This window comes from Pyxicephalus adspersus, chromosome 8 (genome assembly GCF_032062135.1).
Source record: "Pyxicephalus adspersus chromosome 8, UCB_Pads_2.0, whole genome shotgun sequence".
In the NCBI taxonomy this organism is placed as follows: domain Eukaryota; kingdom Metazoa; phylum Chordata; class Amphibia; order Anura; family Pyxicephalidae; genus Pyxicephalus; species Pyxicephalus adspersus.
In genome coordinates, this window is record NC_092865.1 from 44,668,154 (window position 1) to 44,695,496 (window position 27,343).

At 44.5% G+C, this 27,343-nt stretch overlaps 1 protein-coding gene across 4 annotated transcripts in view; it reads left to right on the plus strand.

Annotated features, from left to right (window-relative positions):
- SEMA3F (semaphorin 3F) overlaps positions 1-27,343 on the plus strand; it is a 59,366-nt gene that overhangs the window by 19,151 nt on the left and 12,872 nt on the right. For 2 of the 4 annotated variants that reach the window (XM_072420329.1, XM_072420330.1), the window contains exons 2-6: positions 1,254-1,390; positions 23,367-23,527; positions 23,993-24,055; positions 24,420-24,539; positions 27,136-27,219. In XM_072420329.1, the coding sequence (XP_072276430.1) occupies positions 1,282-1,390; positions 23,367-23,527; positions 23,993-24,055; positions 24,420-24,539; positions 27,136-27,219 (537 nt within the window). In that variant the 5' untranslated portion in view covers positions 1,254-1,281. The remainder of the gene's footprint in view (positions 1-1,253; positions 1,391-23,366; positions 23,528-23,992; positions 24,056-24,419; positions 24,540-27,135; positions 27,220-27,343) is intronic. The other 2 variants (XM_072420331.1, XM_072420332.1) reach the window with 1 other exon arrangement.

Below are 27,343 nucleotides of genomic sequence, written 5' to 3' on the forward strand. Positions count from 1 at the left end.
TCATCCTCACCCAATGTCTGTAGTTCATCCTCACCCAATGTCTGTGGTTCATCCTCACCCAATGTCTGTAGTTCATCCTCACCCAATGTCTGTGGCTCATCCTCACCCAATGTCCTGTACTCATCCTCACTTGTATGATGGTCAAGGCTCACCCACTCTCGATGTCCATTGCTTTTTCTTCCCTGATGTCCATGGTTCACTCCTATCTGATTTGCATTGCTCACCATCTCATAATGTCCATGGTTCTCTCCCATATGATGAATATCAGACAGACTTTTCTCCCCTTCGTAACTCGTTATATAAAAAGAAGAATTTCCCCTGCAATGTCACAGCCATCCATTACCCAAAGGCCTTTGTCAAATATTTCTCCAATTCATTGATAGAGCAGAATGTGCGTAGTCTAGTTGGATCTGGTCTCAGTATTTGCCCCAGGTATTGTACTCTTCATACTTCAATTATCCAACATTTTCTCAGGAATTCCCCGTAAATACATCTTCTAAGACATTCCACAAAAAAATTATTTACGTCAATCATTTTCTATAAAGACAGTGTTCTTCAATACAAACGACATGCCAAAATGATCAGTAAGCTCGGAAAAACCAGCAGCTGAAGTTATAATGATTTTGGCTTTCTCTTCATATATATAACTTGGTCCACCGTTCAGACCCCACTATTGATTGGTGTGGCTGTCTGTCATATCTGAGGACCAACAGATAATCTTGGTGGGTAGCAGGGGTTGGGGTCAGGACCAACCTATGTAGGCAAAGGTCAGCTGCTTGTCTCTCTGTGTGTCATATACACACAGTTGTCACTGAACACTATATCTGCATTTCTGTCTGTCCAGATGGAGAAAGAATGACCATCTTTGCTCAGGCATCATTGAGGTTCACCATCTACTTCCTATACAGAGGTGACACAATCATGTAAATATCGGTGTCTGTGCAGTTCTTGGCTCACAATTGTCTGACACAGAACAGCCCCTGATGCAGCCTCTCACCTTATGACTGATATAAAGTTACAATGTTGAAGTCTAATCAATGGGAGTAGACTAGGGAAATGCTTGTTCCTGCCTGCAACAGACTGATGACATGATTCCAGCCTAGGCAAAGCTTTTTATTGATTGATAACAGGTTGTGGTGTTTTGGATTCTTCTGTATGTTTCCCTCACTTGTGATTTTTCTTCTACTCTAAATATAAAAATGTTAATATTTAGGTTTTTGGACTAACAGTGCAGTTTTCCTCCTCTCTCTCAGGTTCCCTGGATTGTCCATTCCCTGCGCCATGCAACCCCAGGATTTGCTAGTCTTGGCTGGCATCCTGCTAGCATTGTACTACACCACGGCCAGAGGATTCTCCCCTCCAACCCCACGGGTGCAGCTCTCATTTAGAGGTAAGTGAGCTTTCACAATGACAGCCAAGCCGAGAAAGGGAAGGAAATGTGTAGCTGTAGGGGTTAATTCTACATGTGTCATGGTGGGTTATAATCTTCTCCTGGAGGATCCAACCCATCACAAATCAGACAGCTTGGCATTAACCCCTTGTATGCTGGAACAATAAACTTCTAATATCCATTATCCACCCACATGACTGGTAGACCCTGGTGCTGGCTTTGCTCACTTTATGTCATGACGTGTCACGGATATTGCGGCATCGATGAACGTCATGCGGTGTGTATAGTGGTCACGGTTGGTTGTGTATGTGGTGGTGTTTACACAGCGCTCACATATGTACGGACTTGGAGCTTATCATTGGAAAACATTGGTTAAACAAATTTGATTGTTATAAATAAGTTGTGACGAAATCTCAGATGGATTCTGAAATCTTCTTTTCATGTTTATAATTTGTTGTAAACTTTCCAACTCATGAGCTCCGTACCACATGTTCAGCTCCGACTGGAGATCTCTCCAGATGTTGGTGCCCAACCGGAGGCCCCAGGACCACATGTAACCCCCTCCAGGCTGTGGGGTCCTGGGACCACATGTAACCCCCTCCAGGCTGTGGGGTCCTGGGACCAAATGTAACCCCCTCCAGGCTGTGGGGTCCTGGGAGGATTTTGTGCTGCCCCCCTCTCTTTGTGTTACTTTAATGTACTGATAAGGAAAAGATGCCACTAAAATACTGGGTTGTCCTACTGGTGTCACCGCTGGCCGTTCTGCCTCCCCTTGTAGGACTTTTGTACTTTAGTGGCATGTTGGGGGTCACGCGTGGATTCTCCATGTCTGTGATCACTGTCATAGCAGATGATGGGTCCATAGAACCAATTTAAATAAAACCCAGTAAATGCTTCATTTGGTGTATAGAATGTCACCCGGAAAGGGGGATTGGGGTCACAACACTTGCTTGGCATTCTTGTTTCAGGTCAGTGACACAAAGCATTGACAATGTTAGATTGGAAGGGGGGGGGGGAGCTTTTCAGCGGACAGATAAACATTGGCTGGCTCCATACTTCTCATAGTGGAGTTTTCCTTTAAGCGGAGCTCCAGCTAAGCTAAAAAATAAACATTGGAAAGCCGTATCAGAGCCGTAAGGGAGTCGCTTTGTGTGCCAAAATATTTGCTGTACTGGTGATGCAAACAACTCTACCACACTGCACAGCCAGAGGGGGTGACCCCACTAGTTAGTATTAGAGATTTGTAGCTCCCGGTGTCACATACCTGTTCATTGCCTATTGCCTTCACTGCCTTCACACCTCACCCATCAGTCACCAGAACCTGAAACATGTTACAAGAAAATGTGATCCAGCATAGCAGCCTGAACATTATTCCTGGATTGTGGGGAGATATTATGAAGATTTACATCTGGAAGATAATTCATTATAGCTGGAGCTCTGAGCAATTCTTATGAATTCAAGGAATTTTATTTGTTTTCTTGGAGTTCCAATTTAAACATGACCTCAGTTGCTTGTTGCGTGCACACAGCCGCTGCCTATGCCGACGATGTTGTATTTGGATTTCAGATTCTGTACAATTTTGCTTTTCTTATTAAAAAACAAGAAAACAATAAAGCCATTCAAACTGCTCTCTGGGCGGAGCGGAACTGCGAACAATTACATAGAAATGGAGGATAATAAATCTTCCATGGAAGCAATGAAATGAAGCATTATCGCTAAACCCCTCGGCCCGCCAGGCAGCATTCCCAAGAAACGCAAATATTGCAGAATGGCGGCGTTAAGTATGAAATAATGACAGAACGATCGCTGGAGAGTTTTCCGAAGGCCTCCGGCTGGCTGATAAGTGATGTGTCTCTCCAATATCCATTTAGTATCTAGAATATCAATGTGGAATATTAGCGGCTGCTGATACATAGCCCGTTCCTTTGTAGTGCCATGTGTGTCACCCCCTGAGATCCGGGATTTACATAGAATGTTCTATAGCTGCCATGGCAATCACATGAAACAATAGCCAGATCTCCCTCTCTCAGCCTTTTTACCCCCGAGGAACTCTAGAAATAATTTCTAGACTCTAGTAATAATTAAAGTCTTAGGGCTAAAATGAATTAATTGGGGGTCCCTTGGAAGACACCGAAAAAGAACATTGGTGTCATCCTTATGGCTTTGTGTTGCAATGGACTTGGAACTATCAGATGGGAAGTTGCATAGCCAGAGCCTAGGCAACCCCTAACAACCCCTTGGGGAACCCTTGAAATTATTTTTAGATTTCGGAGAACTCCACTCTAAAAGAAATACATTCTGGGGGTCCGTGGGAAAACACCAAAAAATAATGTTGGTGCCATTCTTCTGGCTTTACCAAATGGTGATGGACCTAGAACTATGCAGGCTGGGAGGTCAGTTAGGCAGAACCTAAGGACCCCCTAACAAGCTCCTAATGAACCCTTGAAATAATTGTCAGGTCCTAGGGAACCCTGTGTTAAAATGATCTCATTCCAGAACCATCAGATGGGAGGTTTAGCCAAAGCCGTAGGAAGCCCTATCAACCTCCTGAGGAACCTTGGGGCTTCATGGAACCCTGGGTGAGAATGTCTGGGCCAGACCAAGAGGGGCCCCGTTATGTCTGCTGAGGGCCACACCTACTTCATGGATCACGGCACTTTGGATCTTGACGTTATGGTAAATATTGCAATTTGCTCTATATAATTGCAGATAATGGGACCGCACAACTCTTCCTGGAGGATTTCATTGTAAGGAAATGGAAGAGATCAGCTGGAGAACATCTGGGGGGCTCATTTATTACCACTGAGGGCCTTGGAGAATGTAGCAGGAGGCAGCATGCGGCCCATTCAGCTCCGTAGTATTCTGTTCTGCTCCGTCTCTTTCCTGCTGCATTGTCTTCTCCCGCCACCCTTACAATGACGAGGTGTTTGGGGTCCCTGGACTTCCCCCCCCTTTTGTATTCCCGTTCCCCAGCCTCCCCCCACCTCCTTTTCTGTAATGAGTGAGTGTAGGGGGTCCCATGACAGCCGCCGTACAAGCAGTTATAATTATCTGCCAATCTCAGGGCTTTCTCTCTCCCACTAAGAGCGGCTTGTGGCTTACCAACCTCCCCAACCTGATATTAGGCAAATGAAGCCCCTTCCCTCTCCCCGTCCTCCTCTTTGCTGCCTCGTATTGCAGTTTTTTTTTCCAGGTACATCCAGCTCATATAGAAATCTGCGGTGCTCTTTCCAGCTGTTCTTCAATGAATAAATGAAACATTCTGTGGAATTGTTGGGTTTGTGGATTCCCGGGGTGCCCTTTGTACGGACGATGGATTCACCATGAATTTTTTCATTTTGGCGTCATTATGTCCAGTGTATAGGAATTTATCGCCCTCAGTGTAAACATTCACCATTACACCATTCACTGCAGGCTGAAATTGTGAACCACCCAGAAACCTTTAGATGTTCTTGGTCTGCTTCCAAAATTGCTTTTAAATAGCTGTCTGCAGAACCATTGAATTTGGTAATAGCCCCACTCCCCTTACCCCCCTCCCGGTCATTAAACATTCAGAATTGTGAGCAGTGATTGGCAATAAGCAGATATTCTCAGGTAATACCCTGCATGTGTTGTGCAACGTTCCACATATGGTGACATAGCTCAGCTAGAACACGCCGCGTCCCGTGTGCTCTAATACTCCACATATGGTGCGCGGATCCTGCGGGTAATCCCAGGCATATGGTTTAATATTGAGAGAGTTAATACTCTGCATATGGTGTGATATGGAGTGCGGAAATCAGCTGCACATGCTGAAATATCCTGCAAAGTAACAATACTGCAACACGCAGCACAGGGGCATTGTGGGTAGAATGGGGGTCTTATAAAGTGGACCTCTCTGAGACTGGAGAAAATGGACTGTCATGGGAGAACCTGGGTGATCCAGCAACCCTGGAATGGATCTTGAAGCATTTGTCTACTAACATAAAATGACTTTTGAAAAATACATTCCAGGTTTGCTGAATCACTCAGGTTCTCCCATAATAGTCCTTTCTACTCCAATGTTTAATAAATCCAGCCCATTGCCCCATGCTCTGGATTGGCTGTGACACTTCCAGGTATACATTACCTTTCAGATCACATGACTTCCCCTGACTATACCGTCATCTGAATTCTCTTCATAAATATGGAGCCATCTTTGTTCAGCCATCATCTGGGGGTCACCATCTAATTCCTGGCTATAAAGGTACAATGTTGAAGCCTGATCACTTCAGGAATGGGGGGGGGGGGGGACTGGGGAAATGCTTTCTTCTGCCTGCAGCAGACCCAACAGGAAAACATCTAATCACAAAGATTAGCTGTGTTACCAGCCAAATGATTTCCTTTCTGCCCATCCAGTCCTGAGATTTACACATATTACACATCACACGGCACCGCCCCATTTATCAGAAGAGCTGATTCTTCTCTGCTGTAGAGTATCAGTTGCAGGGCTTGTCCCTCCCTCAGCCTGTGATTGGACAGTGAATAGTGAAAGAAGCAGACTGAAGGCTTTCTCCTCCTATCAGCATGCTCCTTGTAGTGCAGCACACCTGTTTGGCTTCTTGTGCTGCTCCTTTCTCTCCTAATCTAATTTCTGCTATACAGGGAATACAGATGCCATGTGCTGCTAATAAATACATTTATTGATATACTATTATGTCAGTTTTATAATTCTGATATATAATCCTCAGCATTCACTGGAAATGTATTCACCCAGACAGCGTCACATCTGGAAATCCGCTCAGCCGCCTGTCAGCCCTTCTGTTAATCCCGGACGTTGCACTGTACATGGGGTGCAGAATCTCCTCTCACATTCACACGCCATACGGTAGTTGTGTGCAGCATCCCCCATGAATGCGCTGGCTGTGTCTGTGCTCTGCATGCTGATAATTCTCTGCACCTCTCCTGCACGGCATGCGCAGGGGCCCCAGTCAGATGACACGAGATGTCCCAGGGAGACTTTATTGACTATAAACACTGTAATGTCATTTACATGTTAATTATCTCCCCGCATTACAAGCTCATAATTACCAGCTAATTGACACAAAAATGGGTTCCCTGGCACAAAGATTTCCTGGGGGGGCCATCCGGAGGGGGAGGGGCTGCGCAGATCTAAATTAACCCCTTATTGTCCAGACAGCTGCTCACCTGAACCGTGAAGGTGATTGAAACACTGATCTGTACCGAAATCTGCATAGAGAAATGCCTGCGTTATCTATAATACAATCCATCATCTCCTGACCAAGGCTTTTCTGGGGGGCGCTATGGGTTCCTGGAGCAATTTGTATCTCTCAGGTCAGTTTAAGTGACACCAATGATCTTTTTAACTATCTGTAAGGGTGACATTCTTCCCAATAGCCAGCTATGTAAAAGGAATTTTTATCATAGACCACCACAATAATGTACTGTGAGCTGTGGATATATTAAATATGGAACAGGTTCCCTGAAGACCTGACAGTTATTTCCAGGGTTCCGCCATGTTATAAAAGTCCATAAACACATGGATACAATATTGCAGTCTGAATAATGGGGGGGGTGGGGGTGAAGAGACTGGGGAAATGCTTCCTCCTGTCTGCAGCAGACTAATGACATCATCTGAGCCTTGGCAAACTCACTGATTGGAGCTCACAGATGTCTTTGTATGAGGTAGCTGGTGGACTGATAAATGATCATTGTGTTGGATCAGGAATTTGTTCAGACAGATGTGTAAAGTTAGTGACAGGTCCACTTTATAACAGCATGATAGTTTTATAGGAATATTACAATTCCTTTCCCTCTCTTATAGTAACATTAGGATTCTTTATACTTCACAGTAAAATATTGTCAGGAATCTGAATCTTTCAGTCTATGGCAGAAGAAAATCTGCACTTTCCCATATACATTGCATCCCATACATCGCATGTAATGCACAAAGTCTATTATATAAAACAAGTCGTCTTCATGAACATAGGAAGCCATATTGGTTCATGCAAGCCACCACTGTGCGCACTGTTATAGGCCAATTTGTAGAATGTTGGAGAAATAAAATCTGATATTCATAGAATATTCCAAGTTTCACCGAGCGGGAATGTTTTCATCACACATTGCTGACATGAAGCCTTACATACGCAGCGTGAATGTGTAAAGGAATGTCTCTCACACTCTCCCAGCATGCCGGACAATTGCCCGCTGTGTTGTGGGCCTGGGGTGGATTAGCACCTGGGAGAGGTGAAAGGTCACAATTGGGGTTTATCGCCCATTCATCAGCAAGCCCCTAATCTCCATCCAGTAGCAATGCGTGATTGGAAAGGGAGCGGCGGGAGTGACAGCTGCCAGTCAGGCGTCTGATGATCATTGAGTTCCCTTTGTGTCCGCTCGGCACTTGGCCTTTGAAGGGAGGAGAACCCAGGAAGGGTTAAGCGAGTGGGTGTCACCCATCTGTCAGAGCCTGTCAGGGGGCATTCTATGGGGGCTTAGACTGGGGGTCTTAGGGCTGGAGTAGGTGGGATGTCAGTGTATTCTGTAAGTGACCCCTCAGGAGATGCCTCAGGGTCAATCCATGAACTAGGTGAGCTTCTTTCACAAGAAAATCAGCATTTGGCTCTTTTCTTCAAGGGGAGGGCGATTGGGGGGTTGTGATTTTACAACGGCTGCAGAATTCACATCAGATATCTGAATTCCAATATAATTTAACAATTTCTATATCAGAATTCTAATATAATATAATATAGCAATTTCTATATCTGAACTCCAATATAATATAAAGATTTATATATCTGAACTCTAATATAAAATAATTTAACTATTTCTATATCTGAACTTTAATATAATATAAAGATTTCTACATCTGAATTCTAATACAATGATTTCTAAATCTGAACTCTAATAGAATATAATTATTTATATATCTGAGTTCTAATAAGTAGATTTGTGGAAATATTACAATCACCTTTACACATAGATTCTATAGATTGAAATGTGATCAGCGCCGGCCATAAACAGCAGACTTCTCTTAGCAGATCAGGGAAGGATCTTTCATATAAATAATCTTCTATGATAATTCCTGCAAAGTCCATTCATATATGATGGTGCTTTCCATATATACTGGTGTGGCAGATATTTCAAACAACTGACACACCAGTATCCTGGCCATCCATCTCCGTCTATCTGAGATCTTCAGATGAGACCTGAGGACAGGTAAAGGAGGGTGAATAAACTTCCATCATGAATCCACCAAGATTGTCATCTCCCTCTGTTCAGGTCATCTCTGTATAAATTACCATGCTGAGTTGTCTCCCTCTGATCCTTTCTTCTGCTCTGACCTGCTTTCGTCTCCTCTGACCTTTTCCGGTCATCTTTGGCTTTCTCTGACCCTCGCTCGGCCACATTGTTCTTTTCTGACCCATGTTGGCTCCCTTTTGTATTCTCTGACCATTTCTAAACTCGCTTGGTCTCCTCTGAAGTTCTTTGATCGTCACTGGTCCTCGATGGCTCTGTGGACCTCTTTGGTTTTCTCAGGCTGTCTGTATTTCTCTCTGGACCTCTCCGGTCTCCTCTGACACTTTATGGCCTCCAGCATTTACAGGTCTGCCCTGACCTTATTTCTGTTTTTCTGACTCTACTCTGGTCTTCCTTGGTAATTCTCTGGCCCTGTATGCAGCTCTAGATTTTTCTGCCCCTCTCTAAGCTTTTTTAGCCTTTTATGGTATTATCTGGACTTCTACGGTCTTCTCTAACCCTTTGAGGCTCTGTTTTCTGTGACCTTCTTTGGCACCCATGGTCTTCTCTGACCCTTTTTGGCCCTTCATGGTCTTTTCCAATTTTCTTTGGCCCTTCATGGTCTTCTCCAACCTTTTTTAGCTCTCCATGGTCTCTGTGACCCTCGCTAGCTCTCCTCGACTCTTTTTGATCTTCTTTGGTCCTCTCTGGGCTTCTGTGGTCCTCTCAGACTCTCCTTGGCCCTTTAGCTTGGGTGTGTTTAGCTGTTAATCTGAAAATGTCCCCTAACAGATCTTTGCTCCTTCAGCACATGTTTGTACATATTGTATTCTGTAACTATTTGGACAGCATTGTTGCAGCAGATGCAGCCACTGGATAGTAATATAAGCCGTCTTTTTTGGTACTGCGGGAGATTTCTGGATAGTGTTCAGCCTTTGTGTGAAATGCTGGTTTGGTTTTGTCCTTGATCACGGAGCTCCCTCCCTTTATGTTATTTTTAAAACGTTGGGATCCTGAGCTGGTGAATGGATTTTCAGCTGGGCTCCGGGTCTGGCTGTGCACTGCGGTGTATAAATGATGATGTTTATTTAGTGTACTTGTCTGAGATGTGGCCCCCTTTCCCGCTGTGTGGGTCACATCGTAGGGATTCGAAGTATCAACATAACGGAAGAAGGTTCAGCCAGAGTGGTGTAACCCCCATTAACTCCAATGCTGCCGGGTGAATGTATGGCAATAGACCAACACCAAAGGACGTCCAAAGAACTGTATGCAGCCCCTTTATACAGCAGCATGTATATAAATATATGAATGTATATGGATGACTCGGTTTTGTTAACTGATTTTTTTATTTCTGTATTCAGCCTCTGTGAATAGCCAAACACTTCAGTATAAAACAATAAATATATCTGCCCATGAAGAGTCTTTTTCCTGCACACACAGCTGCATGTTGTCTAAAAAAACTGACAAACCATTAAAATGCATAACATGAAATCTCCTTCAGTATTATTGGGATTTATGCAGCCACGTTTCACAAGACAGTACGGACAAACCTGATCATTTGCCAAGGTTCTGCCCTATATTACCTGGCCTGGAACATAGACTTTCAGCCTAATATTGTGTAGGTTTCCCTTGTGACCCCTCCAGGTGTGGACTCTACAAGACCTCTGAAGGTGCCCTGTGGCATCAAGATGTTAGCAGCAGATACTTTGCCTCCCGTGGCCTGCCTTCTTCCTATATTGCATCACAATATGCTGCCACCACTGCCCCAGGTAAATGACGCACCTGGCCATCAATGTGATCTGAAATAAAATGTTATTGATCAGACCGGGCCACTTTCTTCCATTGCTCCAAGGCCCAGTTCTGCCGGACCCTTGCATCACCATTGTGGGCTCTTTAGATGTCACCAATGGTCAGCATGGGCACTCTGATTGGTGGTGGTGTGGTGACAGCTTTCTTTCATAGCTGGTGTGTTAGATATCTTGGCAATTTGTGCTACAAGTGCTCTTCTGTTGAATTGGACCAGATGTGCTAATATCTCTTCTTCCCCATTGCGACAATGAGCCTTGGGCATCTCTGGACCTGCTGACAGTTTGTTAGTTGACCACTTTGGTAGGTATTAACCACTACATATTGGTACCACCCTACAAGACCAGCCATTTTGTAAAGGTGCTAATCTATCTTCCAGCCATCACAATTTGATCCTTGTCAGAGTCTCTCAGATTTGAACACTTGTCCATTGTTTCTGTTTAGTGACTGTTCACCTAATATACCCCCCACCCACCCCTTGTCAGGGTCCATTGTACCCAGATCATTAGTGTCATCCCTTCACCAGTGGGTTGAATGTTTGGGCGGATCCGCAGATTTCTTTATGTAATCATTGGAATCCTTCATTTGTATTGATGAGACCGGTCTTGCCTGATCTCCTTCATGCCTTTCTATTGAATTTCCCGTCCTTTGCTCACCTCCCTAGCAGAAATGAGATTTCATTCTTCATTGTCTTGTTTCCTTACACTGAATTCTGTTGTCTGCTCTGGTTACTGTAATATTGGCATTTCTCATCCTCCTTATCTCCCAGCGTGGCCTTTTTTTCTTTTTTTACCTGCTTTAGTGATTCAGCTCTCCAGTAATCATTTAATTCTGTTTCATATTCTGTTCTCTCCCTCCTTCTTTCAGCTATCTGTGAGTTTGCCCTGGAAAGATAATTACCTGCCAGGAGGGATTGTGTTTGTGTGCGCGAGGAAGCGTGATTGTGTTAATGTTTGTGTGCAGGGGAGCGTGCGTGTGTTAATCTGCGTGTGATTGAGTCTGTGTGCAGGGCTGGGTGCCGCCATGTGTGTGTGCAGCACACATGCATTATGTAACGTGTTATGTAAGGGTAATGACAGACACAATGTACACCTCAGCGGTGTGACGAGTTCTTGGAGCACACTGTCATTCTACAGAATAGGATTTCGCTTTTCTGCTCCCTGTGAGATAAAGAAAATGTTGGGAGTGTATTGCTGTGTGTGGAGCAGGCTGCCTCCTGTAGTTTTAGATTAGGTCTGTATCGATCGCTCCCCGGCTGTTCTGCAGGCAGCAATCCTCTATTTTAAAGCAAACAAGTCAGAAACCCAATGGAGCTCCAGATTGCATTTACTGATCCTCAGCCAAAGGAGTATCTGCCGCGCCCAAAATGTGCCATCCTCTCCAACATTAAAAGATGCAGCTTCTGTGCCAGTGCTGGGACAAGGCCACCAGCCGGGGGCAGAAAGGTCAAAGTGCCCCCCACCCCAGTAAAGGCAGTGAATGCCCCTAGCAATATAGATAGCAGTTTAGGCCTTTTTGCATCCCTATCCTGCCCAAGGCGGTCAACTCTTATACGTACCCCTCAGTCCAGCTCTGCATGGTGAATTCACGTTCTCCTGAGACCTTATTTTTGTTCCATCAGATGGCAAAGCTGCAGGAAACAATAACAAATAGGTCCCAGCTTTTATTCCTATTTTTTTGCACTATGTTTCAGCATATTCTGTATATCCCAGCATATTAATGTTATATATGTACAAAACGCCCAATCTGATGTGCCAAGTACAGAAATTGAGTCAGTGAGGGTGGATTGTGGCCCCAGAGGAGTTGGACAGCCCTGTCATAGTACACATTTAGAGTCATGCCAGAGGAAAAACACAGCACAGAGAGGTGCCGGCCCCATGTAGAGTCCACTGTGGGGTCACACTAGGGATTTGGAGCTACAGAATAATCTTCCTTATATTTTTCTTTGCTCAATGTGTCAGAAGTTCCAGCAATTTGTAGCTCCATTGCTGAGTCACTTTTGAACTACAGAATCATCCCCCTCAGTAATGTCATCCAACACAGCTGGTAATGACGTGGCGCAGCATTTGGAGTGGGCAAACTGAGCCATTGCCCAGGGCCCCTACGTTACCTAAGGCCCCAGGGACTTCCCTTCACATGCCCACATTTTGAACCATTTTATTCCCAAAACCCCAATTCATCGAAAACTGGCTCTTGGCACGAGCGGTGATTTGTAGCTCGTAGAGAAGTGTTGTATCCAGAATAAAAGCAGAAAAAGCCAGAGCTGCTGCACAGTCCTAGAGGATAAACCTGAACCTCACAGTCCTTCTGGTATATTCTGGGCTTAGTATATGTATATACGGCATATACAGGCTGAGCAGCATTTATATTGCTGGGGATTGAATAGCTTCCTGCGGGAAACAGAGGGTCAGAGGACACGCGAGTATGAGTTCTGATATTCACAGCTTGGTGAGAAAATGTCCAGACCATGCAACCTATGTCCATTTAGACCTGAAGTATGACGATCCCTACAGCTCAGCTGGACAGCTATGGAGGGAATCCAACTCTCAAGATCTCATCAGACTCGCCCATTTCATAATGCTGAGTGAATGATATCCATCTGATGATTTCATCCATTGATTACAGCAACAGGAAGAGGGGTGTATTTCTTCCATTTGTTTTATGCAACTGGCTTCTCCATTGCCCAGCACCCAACTTCCCTCCTATGGAACTCCAAAACCTGCTATCCCTCCTATGGTTCCCCAAAACCTCCTGTCCCTCCTATGGTACCCCAAAACCTCTATTCTCTCCAATGGAACTCCAAAACCTCCTGTCCCTCGAATGAAATTCCAAAACTCCCTATCCCCCCTGTGGTACCCCCATCCCTCTGTCCCTCCAATGGGACCCCAAAACCTCTGGTCCCTCCTATGGTACCCCAAAACCTCCTTTTGCTCCTATGGAACCCCAGAACCTTCTGTCCCTCCTATGGTACTCCGATCCCTCTGTACCTCCAATCAGACCCCAAAACCTCTTGTCCTTCCTATGGTTCCCAAAAACCTCCTATCCCTCCTATGGTTCCCCAAAACTTCCTGTCCCTCCAAAGTAATTCCAAAACCTCCTGCCCCTCCTGTGGTTATCCTATCCCTCTGTCCCTCCTATGGTACCCCAAAACCCCCTGTCCCCCTAATGGAACTCTAAAACCTCCTATCGTTCCTATGGTACCCCCATCCCTCTCTCCCTCCAATGGGACCCCAAAACCTTTTGTCCCTCCTATGGTACCATAAAACCTCCAATTGTTCTTATGGAATAAAATAAGTCAAACTTTTTTTTTTTACAGAAAGTGAGAGAATTCTGTGCGATGGCTACAATGTTGCAAAGTGTGAGAGGTTTCACTTCTTGTAAAATAATTCCTTTTCAATTGGCAAATAAGGAAATGAAATCGGAGATATCTGGGTATTAATATTTTTTAAAACTTGGCTGGCCTTTGTCCTTGTTATTTCAATCCCTGTGTGGCTACATACAGATATAAATAATGACCAATCATTGCAGATCTAAGTATATAAATGTCCTTGTATCATAGTTGGGACCCCGGTGACCCCACTGGTTCATATTCGCTGTATTCCAGGTCTGGGGAATTCTTCCTCCACCTGATGTGTTGTATTCCTGGGGCAGATGAGAGCAGATGGGTGGTAATTTTCACCCCTGGCGTCTCCTAGTGACATGATCCAGATAAATGGTTCTGTCACATCCTGCTCTCGAGGATGCAGTGTTTCCAGTGGTACCGCCCGGTCCAGGGAGCCTGCACAGGATTTCCTCCGCCAGGGAGTGACTCATTTGGCAGAATATTGCAAGGATTTAATAAGTGTCAGTAGGGACCGTGCCTGGAGAATCCGCCAACATGACCATCATTTCTGAACTCACAATGTGGGGTCACTGTGGATGGACTGGGGGTTAATATACAATCAGCAGGTCCTGGGTTATGCTTCAAATCACTTCCTGACTTGTCCCAGGGGCCACTGACCTCCCGTTGTCCACTTACATAAGATTAAGTGTGGGATTAGCACTTTGTGATCTGCCCCAACATATATTGTGACCCCATGAGAGCCTCCAAATCTCCTTATCTGTGGAATCCCCATCACACCAACATTGTGTTTGCTGAAAGGATTCCACTATGTGTGGAGATACCCCGGGGCCCTGGAAGGTAAACCTAATGGGCCCTGATAAAGACAGCTGGCCAATCAGCAAACAGATAAAAGAGGAAGAAAAGCTTTTCTGTTCAGCTAATGAGGAAATGTTGGAGAAAGTTTATTTAGCCTGGGCTTAATCTGCCAATGCACATGACTGGATCAGATGACCAGATCAGAACCAGGACCATGGGTCAGCTAGAGGCCTGACAGCCATTAGGATTTAGGGGGCGAATTAAACAGGACCTGTCAGTAACCTAACAAATATCCATGGACACATTACGGACAACTCACAATGTATTGCGATTGGAGGAGCTCCAACTTTCATAAATGAGCTCCATTCAATGATCTGCCGACCTCCATCTGATGTGTGTGGCAGTATGTAATCTCCAAGCAGCACAGACAAAAATAGGGGTTGCAAATGACAGACCGATACAAACAATGATAATGAGGAGTAGAGGACCCCAACCTAAAGAGCTTACAATCTAAGAGCCTATGGGGAGGATATGGAGGAGAAGGTGGAATGGGTTGCACAGTTGACCCGTGTGTGGGCAGTTTTGGCCCGATCTGCCTGATATGTGTGGCAGCCGTATGGAATCTCTGATATGGAGGCAGCGCAGACGTCTCTCTATGGGAAGGATATGGAGGAGATGGTGGAATGTGTCGGACATATTTACCCGCCTGTATTGATGGCTCTTCCGGTTTCCTTCCTTTCAGCTGCGGGTAAATTTGTAACTTTTTAGAGGAAATGCACCGGAAACCTTCTAGCTGTTTGTTTTGTACAAAAGGAAAAGTTTTCTTAAACTGCCTAAGTGTCACCCCGTGTGAGATTCTTGGGTTGTCACTTTGCTGTGACTGATGTTCGTGTTCTTTCCTCCTGATAGAAATAGAGACCTCGGTGAGGGATAAAGGACACGTATCTGCCCCCTATCACAGGCCCAGCAAGAAATTCCGGGGGATTTGTGTTCCTGATTTTTCCATAGCCCAGCCTTGGTATTGATTATAAATAGAGCACAGAATGGTTACATCTGCCAAGCATTGGTGGTGTCTTGACCAATAATCCCCACCGCCTGGTGTCCCCATTGAAAGATCTCTCCTATACCCTGTTTTGCTGGTCTGGTGACCACTAAAATATTTTAGAGGGGGCTCAATTGGTAGATTTATTTATTTCAGCCATCTGTGTCCCTGGCTCTGATTCTCTATACAGAGCAGTGCTGGGTGGCGCCTCTGCTTTACCTTGGACCCGAACATTGGCCCAGCTCATTGCCTTGTCTATGGGAGCCACAAAAAGGCCCAGTGTACCCCCCTTCCAGAACTATGCTGATCCAATGATCAGAGTCACAGTGGTACGTATGTCTGTCCCAGGTAGGCCATGCCAGTTCTGAGCTACAGGCAGGGGGCAGGCAATGGATATTTATACTTTATGAGTGGAATTACTCTTTAAAATGCTGGTTGGATGGAGGTTGGACATGTAAGGGTTAATGGAAGGATCGTTCAGTGAATTGTCTCTTTTCAGAAACAATTTTCAGTAAACCCCAAATCGCGTCAGCTTGTTGCCTTTTGACTTCAATGATGCAATACATTTTTCTGGTTGTTTTTTGTGGTTCTCTCGTTCACCTCTGACCTGCAATATCTAAGCAATAAAAACCTGACAGAGGACCCAATAGCTCCCTATGTATATAGTGGCCGCAGACCCCAGAAAATATCCGTGTGTACAGCAGAGTACAGACTGAACATGCGTGTCTTTGAACACCATGGGTCTTTAGAAAGAACCTGTCATTGCCCTGTGATTGGATCTCTGCCATTATCATGAAATTCCTGTGACATTTCAGTGTGAAATTTTACTGCTGAATCCACACGCCATCTCAACACTTTACTGCCGAGAGGAGCCAGAAAACAGCTCAGTTATTTCACCTTTGTCCAAGAAAGATCGAGAGAGCCAAATCTACTGAGACACCAGGAAAGGTTTTATAGTCTGGTGTAGATACAACAAGAGCCTGCACTCAGATGTGGACTAGATCCCCCCAGGTACAGCTCGGTGATGGTTCGGTCTTTTTCCTTTCCGCCTGCACCCAGTCGCCTACAACCGCTCACGTTTGCTGTAGCTGCTGATTGACATTTAACAACACCTGAGGTCTCGGTTAATGAACGGCTGAGAACAGCCAATCAGAAGGTCCGACACCGCTTTATGTCTGTCCCATGTACAATAACATACATGGAATAATATTCCATTCGTGTGCAGAGCCAATCTGTGTTCATCATACAGAGCTGCATTGTATTACAGAATGTTGGGGCCCCCGTCTCCCCTCCCCCCACCTGTCCTCCACCCAAATAAATGAACCTGCCAGCACACAATACTTTTGGGATCTCCTGTGTTATTCTTGGCTGCCGTGACGCAAGCTCGATGCGACTCACAACTTTTTTAAGCCTCGTTTCCTTCTGCTTCATATTAAAAATAAAACTCTTCTATGAATCACCTCCTTTTACTGTTCATTTCCGTTTCTGCTCTGCCAGGTCCCCCCAGCGTCATCTTATGGCTTCCCCTAATAAGAATCCCCCTCTTCCTCCTCCTCGCCCATGGATCTGCTTACATAATCATACTGACACACTGTCACACTGCAGTGACCATCAGACCACTCACTGACCCTGATGACCCCTGGTGACCCCTGGAACATAGAGGGACATAGGGCCGGGGAGGAAAGGGTTAACCCTGAAACTGCTGATACTACAAATATCTCTCAGGAAGTTATCAGCCCCCAGTATTTCTGGCAGGATCTTTGTTACATTTATTGAACCAATGTGATAAAAAGCTTTTTAATGGTTTATTGAAGAGACCAAAGTGCAGCAAACCAGGAGCCGTTCATAGAATTACATGCTGATCATTCCTATAAATGTCGTATTTTTATAGCCGACTTGTCGGACATTCTGTCTTTTTTCAAGCTGTGATTTCAGTCCAGGGAGAAGACGGAGAGGCTGGAAATCTGCAGATTTGCTGTGATTTCTGGAGTTTGGAGCGTCTGGCGGCTCTGTGGTTTGGTTTGTGTGTTTATGATTTGTTGCAGGGCCGGGAGGTATGAATGAGCCCTCTGTGAGCGCCGGTGACCCCCAGGAGGGGTGAAGGAAACATTGAAGGGTGTGTGTGTGGTCTGCAGTGCTCAGCAATGGCCGGGTGCTGGGGGGGTCACCTGTGCAAATCGCTGGATGATTTTCATTACCAGGTGATCATTGGATAATATACAACACAAAAAGGTGACAATTCACCCGGATTGGTGCCAAAACTAAGCCTGGTGGATCCATAGGAGCGATCAGTGCATTGTATGTTAGATTTATAATTGAGAAAAAAGACAGAGGGTTTTTTTTTGGCAAATTGTATTGACAAAAGATGAATATTATTTTCAACATAGTTAAGTGACCAATATTACATAGAGTTACATTGATTATTATCCCTGCCCAACAGTTTGAGGGTTTCGTAACGAAACAAGTTCACCTGTAGTTAAGTACATTAGAGTGCTTATTTATCCATAAGGAAGTGAACTCCTTGAAACATTTTAAATAAGGCCCATAAGTCTCTTATACCCGACGCGTTTCACCTAACTTCCTCAGGGGAGCTGGAGACAGGTGGTTGGTAATGTTTCAAGAGCCTCTAATAAAGCATTTCTTATTGCAGGATCATGTGTTTAACCAGTCTCACCAAAAGGACAGTACGCAGCAAAACAGATTGAAAAACATAGAGGAGGAATAATTTCCATCTTAAGGGAAGGTTGTGGGTGATTGAGGTTGGTACAAAAGACACCATTCATCTTGTATGGTAGCAGAGAGCTCAGCCAGCCGGCATCTTCTAGCATCCGGAGCTCTCTGCTAACATACAAGGCTCGTGTCTTTTTTGTGGAGAATTCTCACTGACAATGTAGCAGAGCAGTGAATCTGGATTGTCCCCAACAAATTCTAAAATCCAATCTGCAGGTTATTCAGCTCTCGTTGCCCCTCGTCCTCAGCGGTGATTTTGGATTCTATTGGATTATAGTGAGCAAGTACTGTAAATCTATAAATCATACAGAGATATATGAAGTGCAGAATGGACTGGCGATGATTAAATCCATATTCCTCCAGGATACAAATTCACATGATGTTCACATATAACTGGGTCAGAGGTTAAGCGATGTGATTGAATGTGTACATCTGAGTCGGGATTGCTGTAGATCTAATCGCTTTATGTCAAGGAAGAGGCAATTTTAGGCCTTTTATGACTCTGCAGCTTTCATTTCATGAAGGTTCTGGTTCATGGTGACAACTGTATCCCAAATTGTTCTCTTATGTTGTCACACAGGGACTACAAGCGGCCTTATATGAAGTGACTGCAAAGTAAATGCATGAAATCAGCAGCACTGAAATCTATGAATAAAAAGATGAAAACTGAACAATTAATGGGAGAAATCGAAATATCTGGCTCAGCCTCCCATCTACACCGAGAGCACAGAACACGAATGGCTCTGTATGTTTTTCTTGGACACAAAGCGCCTTCATAATGCAGATTCTTGTCATGTTCTGCACTGGTAGGAAGCGTTGACATGATAAAGCTCCATCTCTGTGAACTTCATGAGCTCAGACAGCTTCTCCTGACTATCCAAAAATGCTTTCAGCCTCTCCCCCTCACTGCAGACTGTTTGTCTCCTCCTGGAATGTGACCTGCTTTGAAGCCATTGCTGCCCATTAACCCGTTGTCTGGCCCTGGTATCACTGGGGGGGGGGCAGGGGGTAACAACCTTTAGGTTATCCTGTGGTATCTTCCACCTTATCAGGCGCCTTCTCTACTCCACAAAAATGCCTGAAATTTGTGAACTCAAATCTATTCTGCAAATAAATGGCTGCTGATATCTGAGGCTTGTAAAGGATCACATTCATTTTCTTGTATTGGTCAGGTGACAAACCAAGGATTTACCCCCCAATGTACGGCGGAGGTTTGGGGGTATTTGGCTCTTTCTGCTTCATAGAAATTATATTGAAGATTTGATTTTCCTGCACACATCCCATGGGTAAAGTTTTATGGATTCTGCTGTTCCCATAATACACCAGAACCATTAAGCATTCTGCAATCTGGCTGCATGTTTCTGACCAATCAAAGTGCACAGATCTCACAGGGGCCCAGCGGGTAAGAGGGGGCCCGGGACATGAGCAGCAAGGTGCCAACAATGGTGTATTAACCTAGAAAGACTTGCGGCCTGGATTGTGCCCCAGACTGGGCTCGGGCCGGATCCTCCAGCACTACAGCTGAATAACATAATTGCTGTTGCTTCTTTCTTCTGACACTAATTATCTCCGACACCAGCGATGACCCAGCCAACATGAGAGGAAATTCTGCATGAGCCCATTGTCCGTGTTCACACATGTAGATGGGGCGATGGTCGGGGTCATATAATAATGAGGGCACGGATGAGGTGCCAAGCCAAACTGACTTCATCCAATGGCCGTGCAGTGCTGCACATCGCTCAATAAAAAAATCAAATATTACAGCGCAGTTTTATTATTTAGGAAATTGCAACAAATAACAATTGCTCCCCAATTGTACAAAATGAGAACGAAAATCTGTGAATTCATATGGAAGTTCAGCCGAGCAAATCCTGGAAACAATTTACAAGTTTATGTAAAGTGGACCTGAACTCCCAGCAGTCCCTTGGTGGATCCGGCATTTCCGTCCGGTGTTATTCGTGGTTTGAGTTTTTTGATTGGCCGGGCAGGAATAATGTAAATCCTGCCCAGGTTCCAGTGCTGAGGCATCACCAGAATATACCCAGAGCTGTGCATGAAGACCACACGTATGATTGTTTTATTGAGATCTAGAAGACCTGGGCTGCATTAATGCAACTTTTTATGTATTAAAGTGGAACTGAACCAAACTCACCTTTCCCTCTGACATCATTGATGCCACAGGGAGTTCATATAATCCCATCAGGGAGCTGGGTATTCCTGCATGCTCATAGCTCATAGATGCTCATACATGTGCATTGTGACATGTGACAGCCCAGGCGTGTTTATGTGTGTTGGGTGTCACTCTGAGCCCCCACATGCAAATATCCTGCAGGTTACAGTGCATTGCATTAAAATGAAGGTTTAATACTCATGTGAATCCAATTTAAAGGATTAAATTTAAAGTTCTAGGAAATTACATAATACCAGACTTTGGCAGCGCGATGAGATTCCCCTCATATGAGGGCTGCACTGACCCCTGCGTTGTCCATCATTATTTACTTGCTGATGGATTATTTCATATCACTTGTTGTGTAAATCTCCGGTGACACAACGTCCTAACCACACCACATGGATACATTGCAGCATCTGCAGATGAATGGTTGTGACATTTGTGGGGAGATTTAAAGCTGCACATTATGGGTTACAGACTCAGCTACCGTTTATTGCTGCTCCAGGTACTTTGTGTGTGTAAAGCTGAAGAACATCAAAGGCTCCATGAAAGCTTCCCGATGACAAACATCAACCCCAACCGCTTCAATAAGTCGCAGATGAGAACTCATCTGTTATGTCTTTGGCCCCCATTGTTTCTCATCAGTAAATGAGCAGCAGCCATATTTCATCCCAGACAACAAGCCGAGGATTGTGAAATCCCAAATACAAACTGGCACCAGGAAAATTAAAACCTGAAATGTTTGGCAAAAAAAGCCCAGCGGACGTATGTGAGATGGCCGGGCGGGGGATCTGTAGGGGCTGTGCGTGTTTGTGGACTCCAAAACAGATCAGCGGACTGACATTACTCATTCCTGTATTCTATAGGTTGTATGATGTAATATCTCACTGCAAGGAGAACATAAAGAGGACCTGTCAGCAACAAACAAGTCAATAAATCCAGGAACAAACCCTTTCCAGAAAATATTTTAGCATTAATAGGTTCCACTTAGTCACTTCATCTAGGCTGCTGCAGGCAGGGAAGCATTCACCACAGTGACCACAATGATAGAGTGTTGTCACCCTACAGCAGGAAGATCCTAAACAAGGCAGGATCACCAGGGTGGATACCCATTAAAGTTTTCTAACTGTAATTCTGGGATATGTGGATGGCCAGGAATGTTTGGTGACAACTCCATGCAACTTCAGCTATCCTAGTCTTTGCCGGACAATGCTTCCCCTTCCTTCAGAGATTTTTGGCATGAGTTGTATTTTCTTTGCTTATATTTGGGAAAATCTTTGCTCTGTAGCTTGTGTAATCTAAGACCCCGCTGTGTAATTAATTGTGTTTTCGGAGGGGATGGAGGGGTATCTTCGGCTCGCGACATGCTCATGACATCACCCTGGCGCAGCTGTCGCGGGCTGGTCGCCCCTTCACACGTCTAATGAAGATGCTTGGGATGTCTGGCTGTCCCAAGGGGGGGCTGCAGTTACACTCAGCGATGGGGTTCTGCTGGCCGGTCCTGTAGGTGTGAAGCCCCACAATCCTCTGCCCGCGCTAATAATATTTTATTTTCCACATTTCACGTTTTGGCACAAAAACTTGTACATCTCACATTTTTATATAGTTAAAGAAAAGCACGTTCAGTGTTCAGCCGATGAATTGCGCGTAATATGCGGTGTATCTGCATTCACTGTGTGTTTTAGGAACCCCCCCCATGCTGATTTTGCATAGTGGACATTCAATATTCAATGTGAATTACGGCAATATAAAAGTGCAATAAGTTGCAGGTTCTCTTTGATGAATGATCACATGACCACTATGTTGGTCTGCCAAGGCTGTAGGCGAGACAAGGCCACATCCAGATATCAGCCAAAGTGAAATCATTTGGCAGGTCCCAGGCTCCTATGCCAATCAAATACCTATGGGCTGCACGGGTGCCTGGTATGCAATGCGGCGTCTATAGGACCTGATGAGAATGGTGAATGTTGGCATAAGGAGCAGTGGTGAATAGCAGAGTGGTGTGACAACGCTTCCTAGGAATTAGGAGCCTGTCAGTGGTGTTGTCACCTTATAATAGACTGTGCTATTGGTAACTCCAGTTGTCTAGAATTTTACACAGATCCAACAAATGGAAATAAAAAGAACAGAAGAATTGTACAAAAAATATCATCCGTCGACCCATTGCAGGGTTTTACATTTCGGGTTTGCAGACACTTTAATGAACATGTTAGAGTTTGGTTTCATTCTCAGCAACAATCACTGTCTTGTCCTGGTGTCAGATACATGGCGGCGACCCTCTGAGCCTCGTTAACTGATTTAATTACATATGTCCTGGTGTGTGGGGTCATCTGCCCGGCTCCACACTTCTAATTAACTCTGAAGTCACTGACGTATCTGCAGCATTGCAGCCTCTGTGTGCATCTGCCAGGACGTCCTGACATCTCTTTGATCTTGGCGGTGATTTGTGGATGTGCAGAATGTATCCAGTGAAGGCAAATGTCTGCCACGTCTCTGGTTTAAATGTGATCCTTCCTCCAGCCTGCTGTGTGCTGCCCACATACATGTACCCAATGTCACATATCCGATATGCAGACTGGTGACTGTATATTGCTGCACATCAGCAGTTTAATATTTACTGACAAGTCCACTTTAAAAGCAGCCATTGCCACTAGCATTGGACCACTGACTGACCCCTATTCCCTTTACTCCAGAAAACTTTTAGAAGGGAGAATCTGGAACATAATAACTTTTCATATCTGCCATGAACTATGTGTTGTAGGAAGGTCGCTATCACTGCTGGATTTATTTTTTTGTCTGTTTTTGAAGCTTGATAATTGCACTTTTGCCCTATTACAGACCTTGACTCATCCAATCTCTGTCCTTGTCCTTGCAGAGCTGAAAGCTTCCAATACCGCTCACTTCCTGAACTTCCTGCTAAACACCACGGATTATCGGATTCTGCTGAAGGATGAAGATCACGACCGGATGTATGTGGGGAGCAAAGACTATATCTTGTCCTTGGATCTGCAGGACATCAACCGGGAGCCACTAATCGTAAGGCCACGATCTAACAATCATCAATAGTGATTTATATATTACTATTAATATTATTATTATAAATAATAATAAAAAGGATTTTTATAGCACCAACATATTACGCAGATAAACCAAATAAATGGATTATTTTATATGAAACGATTACAGCCGTAGAAAAACATTTCTATTATCTCACTTCATCTCCTTCCACACAGCTGAGATGGGAAAATAATGTATCTGCATCTAATTTATTCGGAACAATGGCACTGCTACAGGCTAGGGGGTAATTGAAGATTGCTAATGTGCATGAAGAATAAAAGTTGGTTGATTTGTAATGAGAACAAGGCCAGGATGGTGAATGTGAAGCAAATGAAGGAATATTAGGTGTTGTGTAATGTATCAGTGAACGAGCAGTTTAATTCAGAGCCTTAGGGATGACATCTATAGATATTCCGAAATAACTCCGTATCTTTCTCTTTGCAGATTCACTGGCCTGCAAAACAGCAAAGAATAGAGGAATGCGTGCTGGCCGGGAAAGACAGCAATGTGAGTAAAAGAGGAAATAAACATCAAATGTAACATCTAACAAAGCAAAGTTTTAGTACCCAGAATACGGCAAATAAAAATAGGGCTGTGAATGTCAGATGTAGACGATGCTGGAGGGAGATAAAACAAACCTTTATTGTGCAGAATTCTGCATCTCCAAAAAGCTGTTGTAGACACAAAAGAGAAGATTTGAGGACTGCAGAATGTGCAGAATTTACTGCGAGCGCAGAATCTGGACATAATTAACTTGTATTCCCTTTTTTTCTCTCTTTGTTTCTCTTTAATGTCTTTTTTCCTCTTTTCCATCTTCTCATCACAATGCTGCTTTTATTCTTTCTGTCTTTACGACTGTTATCGCTCACAGGGTGAATGTGGAAACTTTATACGTTTGATACAACCCTGGAACAGAACGCACCTCTACGTCTGCGGGACCGGAGCGTATAATCCCGTATGCACGTACATCAACCGCGGACGCAAAGCTCAGGTACTTCCATGCCTCCTGAATCAGAAACAATTCACTGACTTGTAACCAAACTCTTTCGTCCTGCAGAATATCTCACCTTGTTGTACCACTCAGAATTCTAGCTCTCTATTTGGAGCAATGATCTGCAGGAAGGACAAGCTGTGCGTCATAAGATAACTGAAGATTGTTCTGTCATCCTAGACAGGACTTTCAAGGGATTTATGCTGCATCCATGTAGCTGCTGCAGGGCAGACTATTATCTGTACTAAAGTAATCAGTTGGGGGAGAATTTTCATTAGGGGCCCTTGAGGTGGAAGCCATTGTTTTTTTCATTGCTTTGAGCAATATACCAGCTCACCTTCCACATGTGATGTATTGTTTTATTAGAGGATAAGAGGTAGGTGTATAGGTGAGGATACTTATTGGAACATACAAGCACAGAGAACTCCAGATCACACATAACCTTGCTTATAATACAGCTGATCAATGACTCAATTGCACAAACTCAACCAAAGTATAAAATGGCCTCTACAAAAGAAACTTGTCCAATGAAGGTCCTGGCCCAGGCTTTTAGGCCAGTGGTGCTGCCATCTTTAAAGGCATTATATCCCTGTAACGTGCACAATTTACAGCTTTTCCTGGTCTCCGTTCTGTTACTCTAGCAGCTCCTTTGTCTGGCCAATTACAAAACGGTGGGCTAGGATTTGAAGACCCTTTTTGGACAATCTCTTGTTGATGTGTTTGGCGTTGTAAGTGTTACATATTGCTTTCAGCAAGCTACAAAGTTTTATGTTGCTGAGTGGCCGGCTTTAGCTGTGGTTGGCAGGTTCTAACTTGCAGGTGAATTTATTACCTGGAGAAATCTTTAGATATGTTTTGTTGAAGCACACAAATCCAATATGGGGGTTTCTGCCCTTTCATGCAGTAATAAATGTCAGTTAACACCGCTGACAGCAGCACAATAAAAGGAAAGTTCCCACCAAGTCTGGCACTAACACTGAGCCAGGCCAGGAGGTGACCACGGGGCCCTGCAGTGCCGCTGGATGTTTTGAAATATCGGACACTTCAACTAAATCCAGCCATTTACTTCTTCACATTAGAAGGTCTTTGATGTGGAAGAGAAGAAAGTCTGGACATAATATCCAAAGCCGTAGTCTGAATTCATCTAAAAGCTCCTAATCTCGGTTTTTGGCTTAGAAAATAATTCTTTGTTGCTGTATGGAAGTGAGGGCTTAAATATTCTGACATTGGAAGCAGATGATTCTAATGGTTCACCCGTTGTCTGTCTGCAGAAGATTTCATTAGAGGTTTTTGGATTTTAATGAGGGAGGTAGCATGAGACTGCAGGGTACAGTAATATGAGACAGCAACTTCTACCGAGAACACCGAGTTCCTTTCTTATTAAGATTGTGGCCCTGGGTAGCAGCTGCCTTCCACCTTGGTAGAGTTACAGTTTGATTGCTACGATACCGCCGGTCAGGACACAACCTGTGCAATGTAGAAGGATCTCGTTCAAGATAATCAGCTGGATAGTGAGGGATTCGGAGACATTTTTAGGCATTTTCCTCATTTCAATTCTAATATTTCCTGTTCTGTATATTTGGTGTGACTGTGGATAGGTAATATTTATTTTGGAGAGTTTCTTGTGCTGCGTGTGCTTTTACAAACCTTATATTGCATTGGACGAGTGAATGCAAAGTCAGAAATTACCCTGAATATAAAGTTAGAATGATCACCATCTCATTCACAGACCCAACACCCCATTGTACAACGTTAGTGATTTCCCATCACAGTGGTGATTTCCCTTCACAGTCAGTGGTGAACTCATACGGGACAGTGATAGCATGGCGGGGGCTTCATGTTCATATTACCCTATCTGCCTTGTCTATGGGGCTGATAAGATTGGTGGGGGGGGGATTTGTTTTTTTTTTTTTTTTTTATTTTAAACACCATAAAATCAAGAGTTACCCCCGTCAGGGGTTGTTCTGCTGGTAACAATCACAGAATCCACATTACTGGCTAATAGTCTGAGAACTGGCTCTCAGTGAATGTGGACTGTGGGTGAAGCAGAAACCCTCGGCCCCCAGCCCTTAGTAAATGAACCCGGTGAATGATTTAGAAGGTGGTGCGCATGGCCAGTGTGTAGCGCCTGTGGGGTTGGTGTGAAAGTTTGTGACTTTACTTCCCATAATTAAGTGTTCTGTTTGTGTGAATATGATATTTCTCCCCAAGGTGAGTTAATATATTCTATATTGTATATTGTGGTGATTATCTCATTGATTCTGTGTTTTCATACGCTGTACATTTTAACATTTATTCCCTGAATGTGACCCCCTGTGCTGCATGATAGCTCCATGTATGTGACCAGGTCCCGTGTTCTGTGCATGCATGTTCCGTGTACTGTGTCTATGTGCACACTCTGTGCAGCTCATATACCCCAGAAATGCATCCCAGAACTAACACCTAGGACTAGGGCTAGAGTCTCCTCCATCTGTGCCCTGTGTGTCCACCATCCGTGTCGTGTGTCACCCCCTCCGTTCCTGGCGGTGTTCCTCTTCCTAACTTCAACCTGAAAATTCTTCAGGTCTAACTCTTATTGCCATGATCCTCTCCTTAGGCCTCAGAGCACACAGCATCCCCTGGAGGAAGAGGGAGCAGAGCAGCAGATTTCCCGCCCAGCCCAGCACCAGCAGAACACAAGGTGGGGCCACTCCCAGGGGCCCTTGAGCCCCCTTCCCCATCCAGATTCTGGGGCAGTGACAACGTTTAGCCCACTTTCCTCCATTCACTGTGACATAAAACATAAACTACCACAGTAGGTTGGT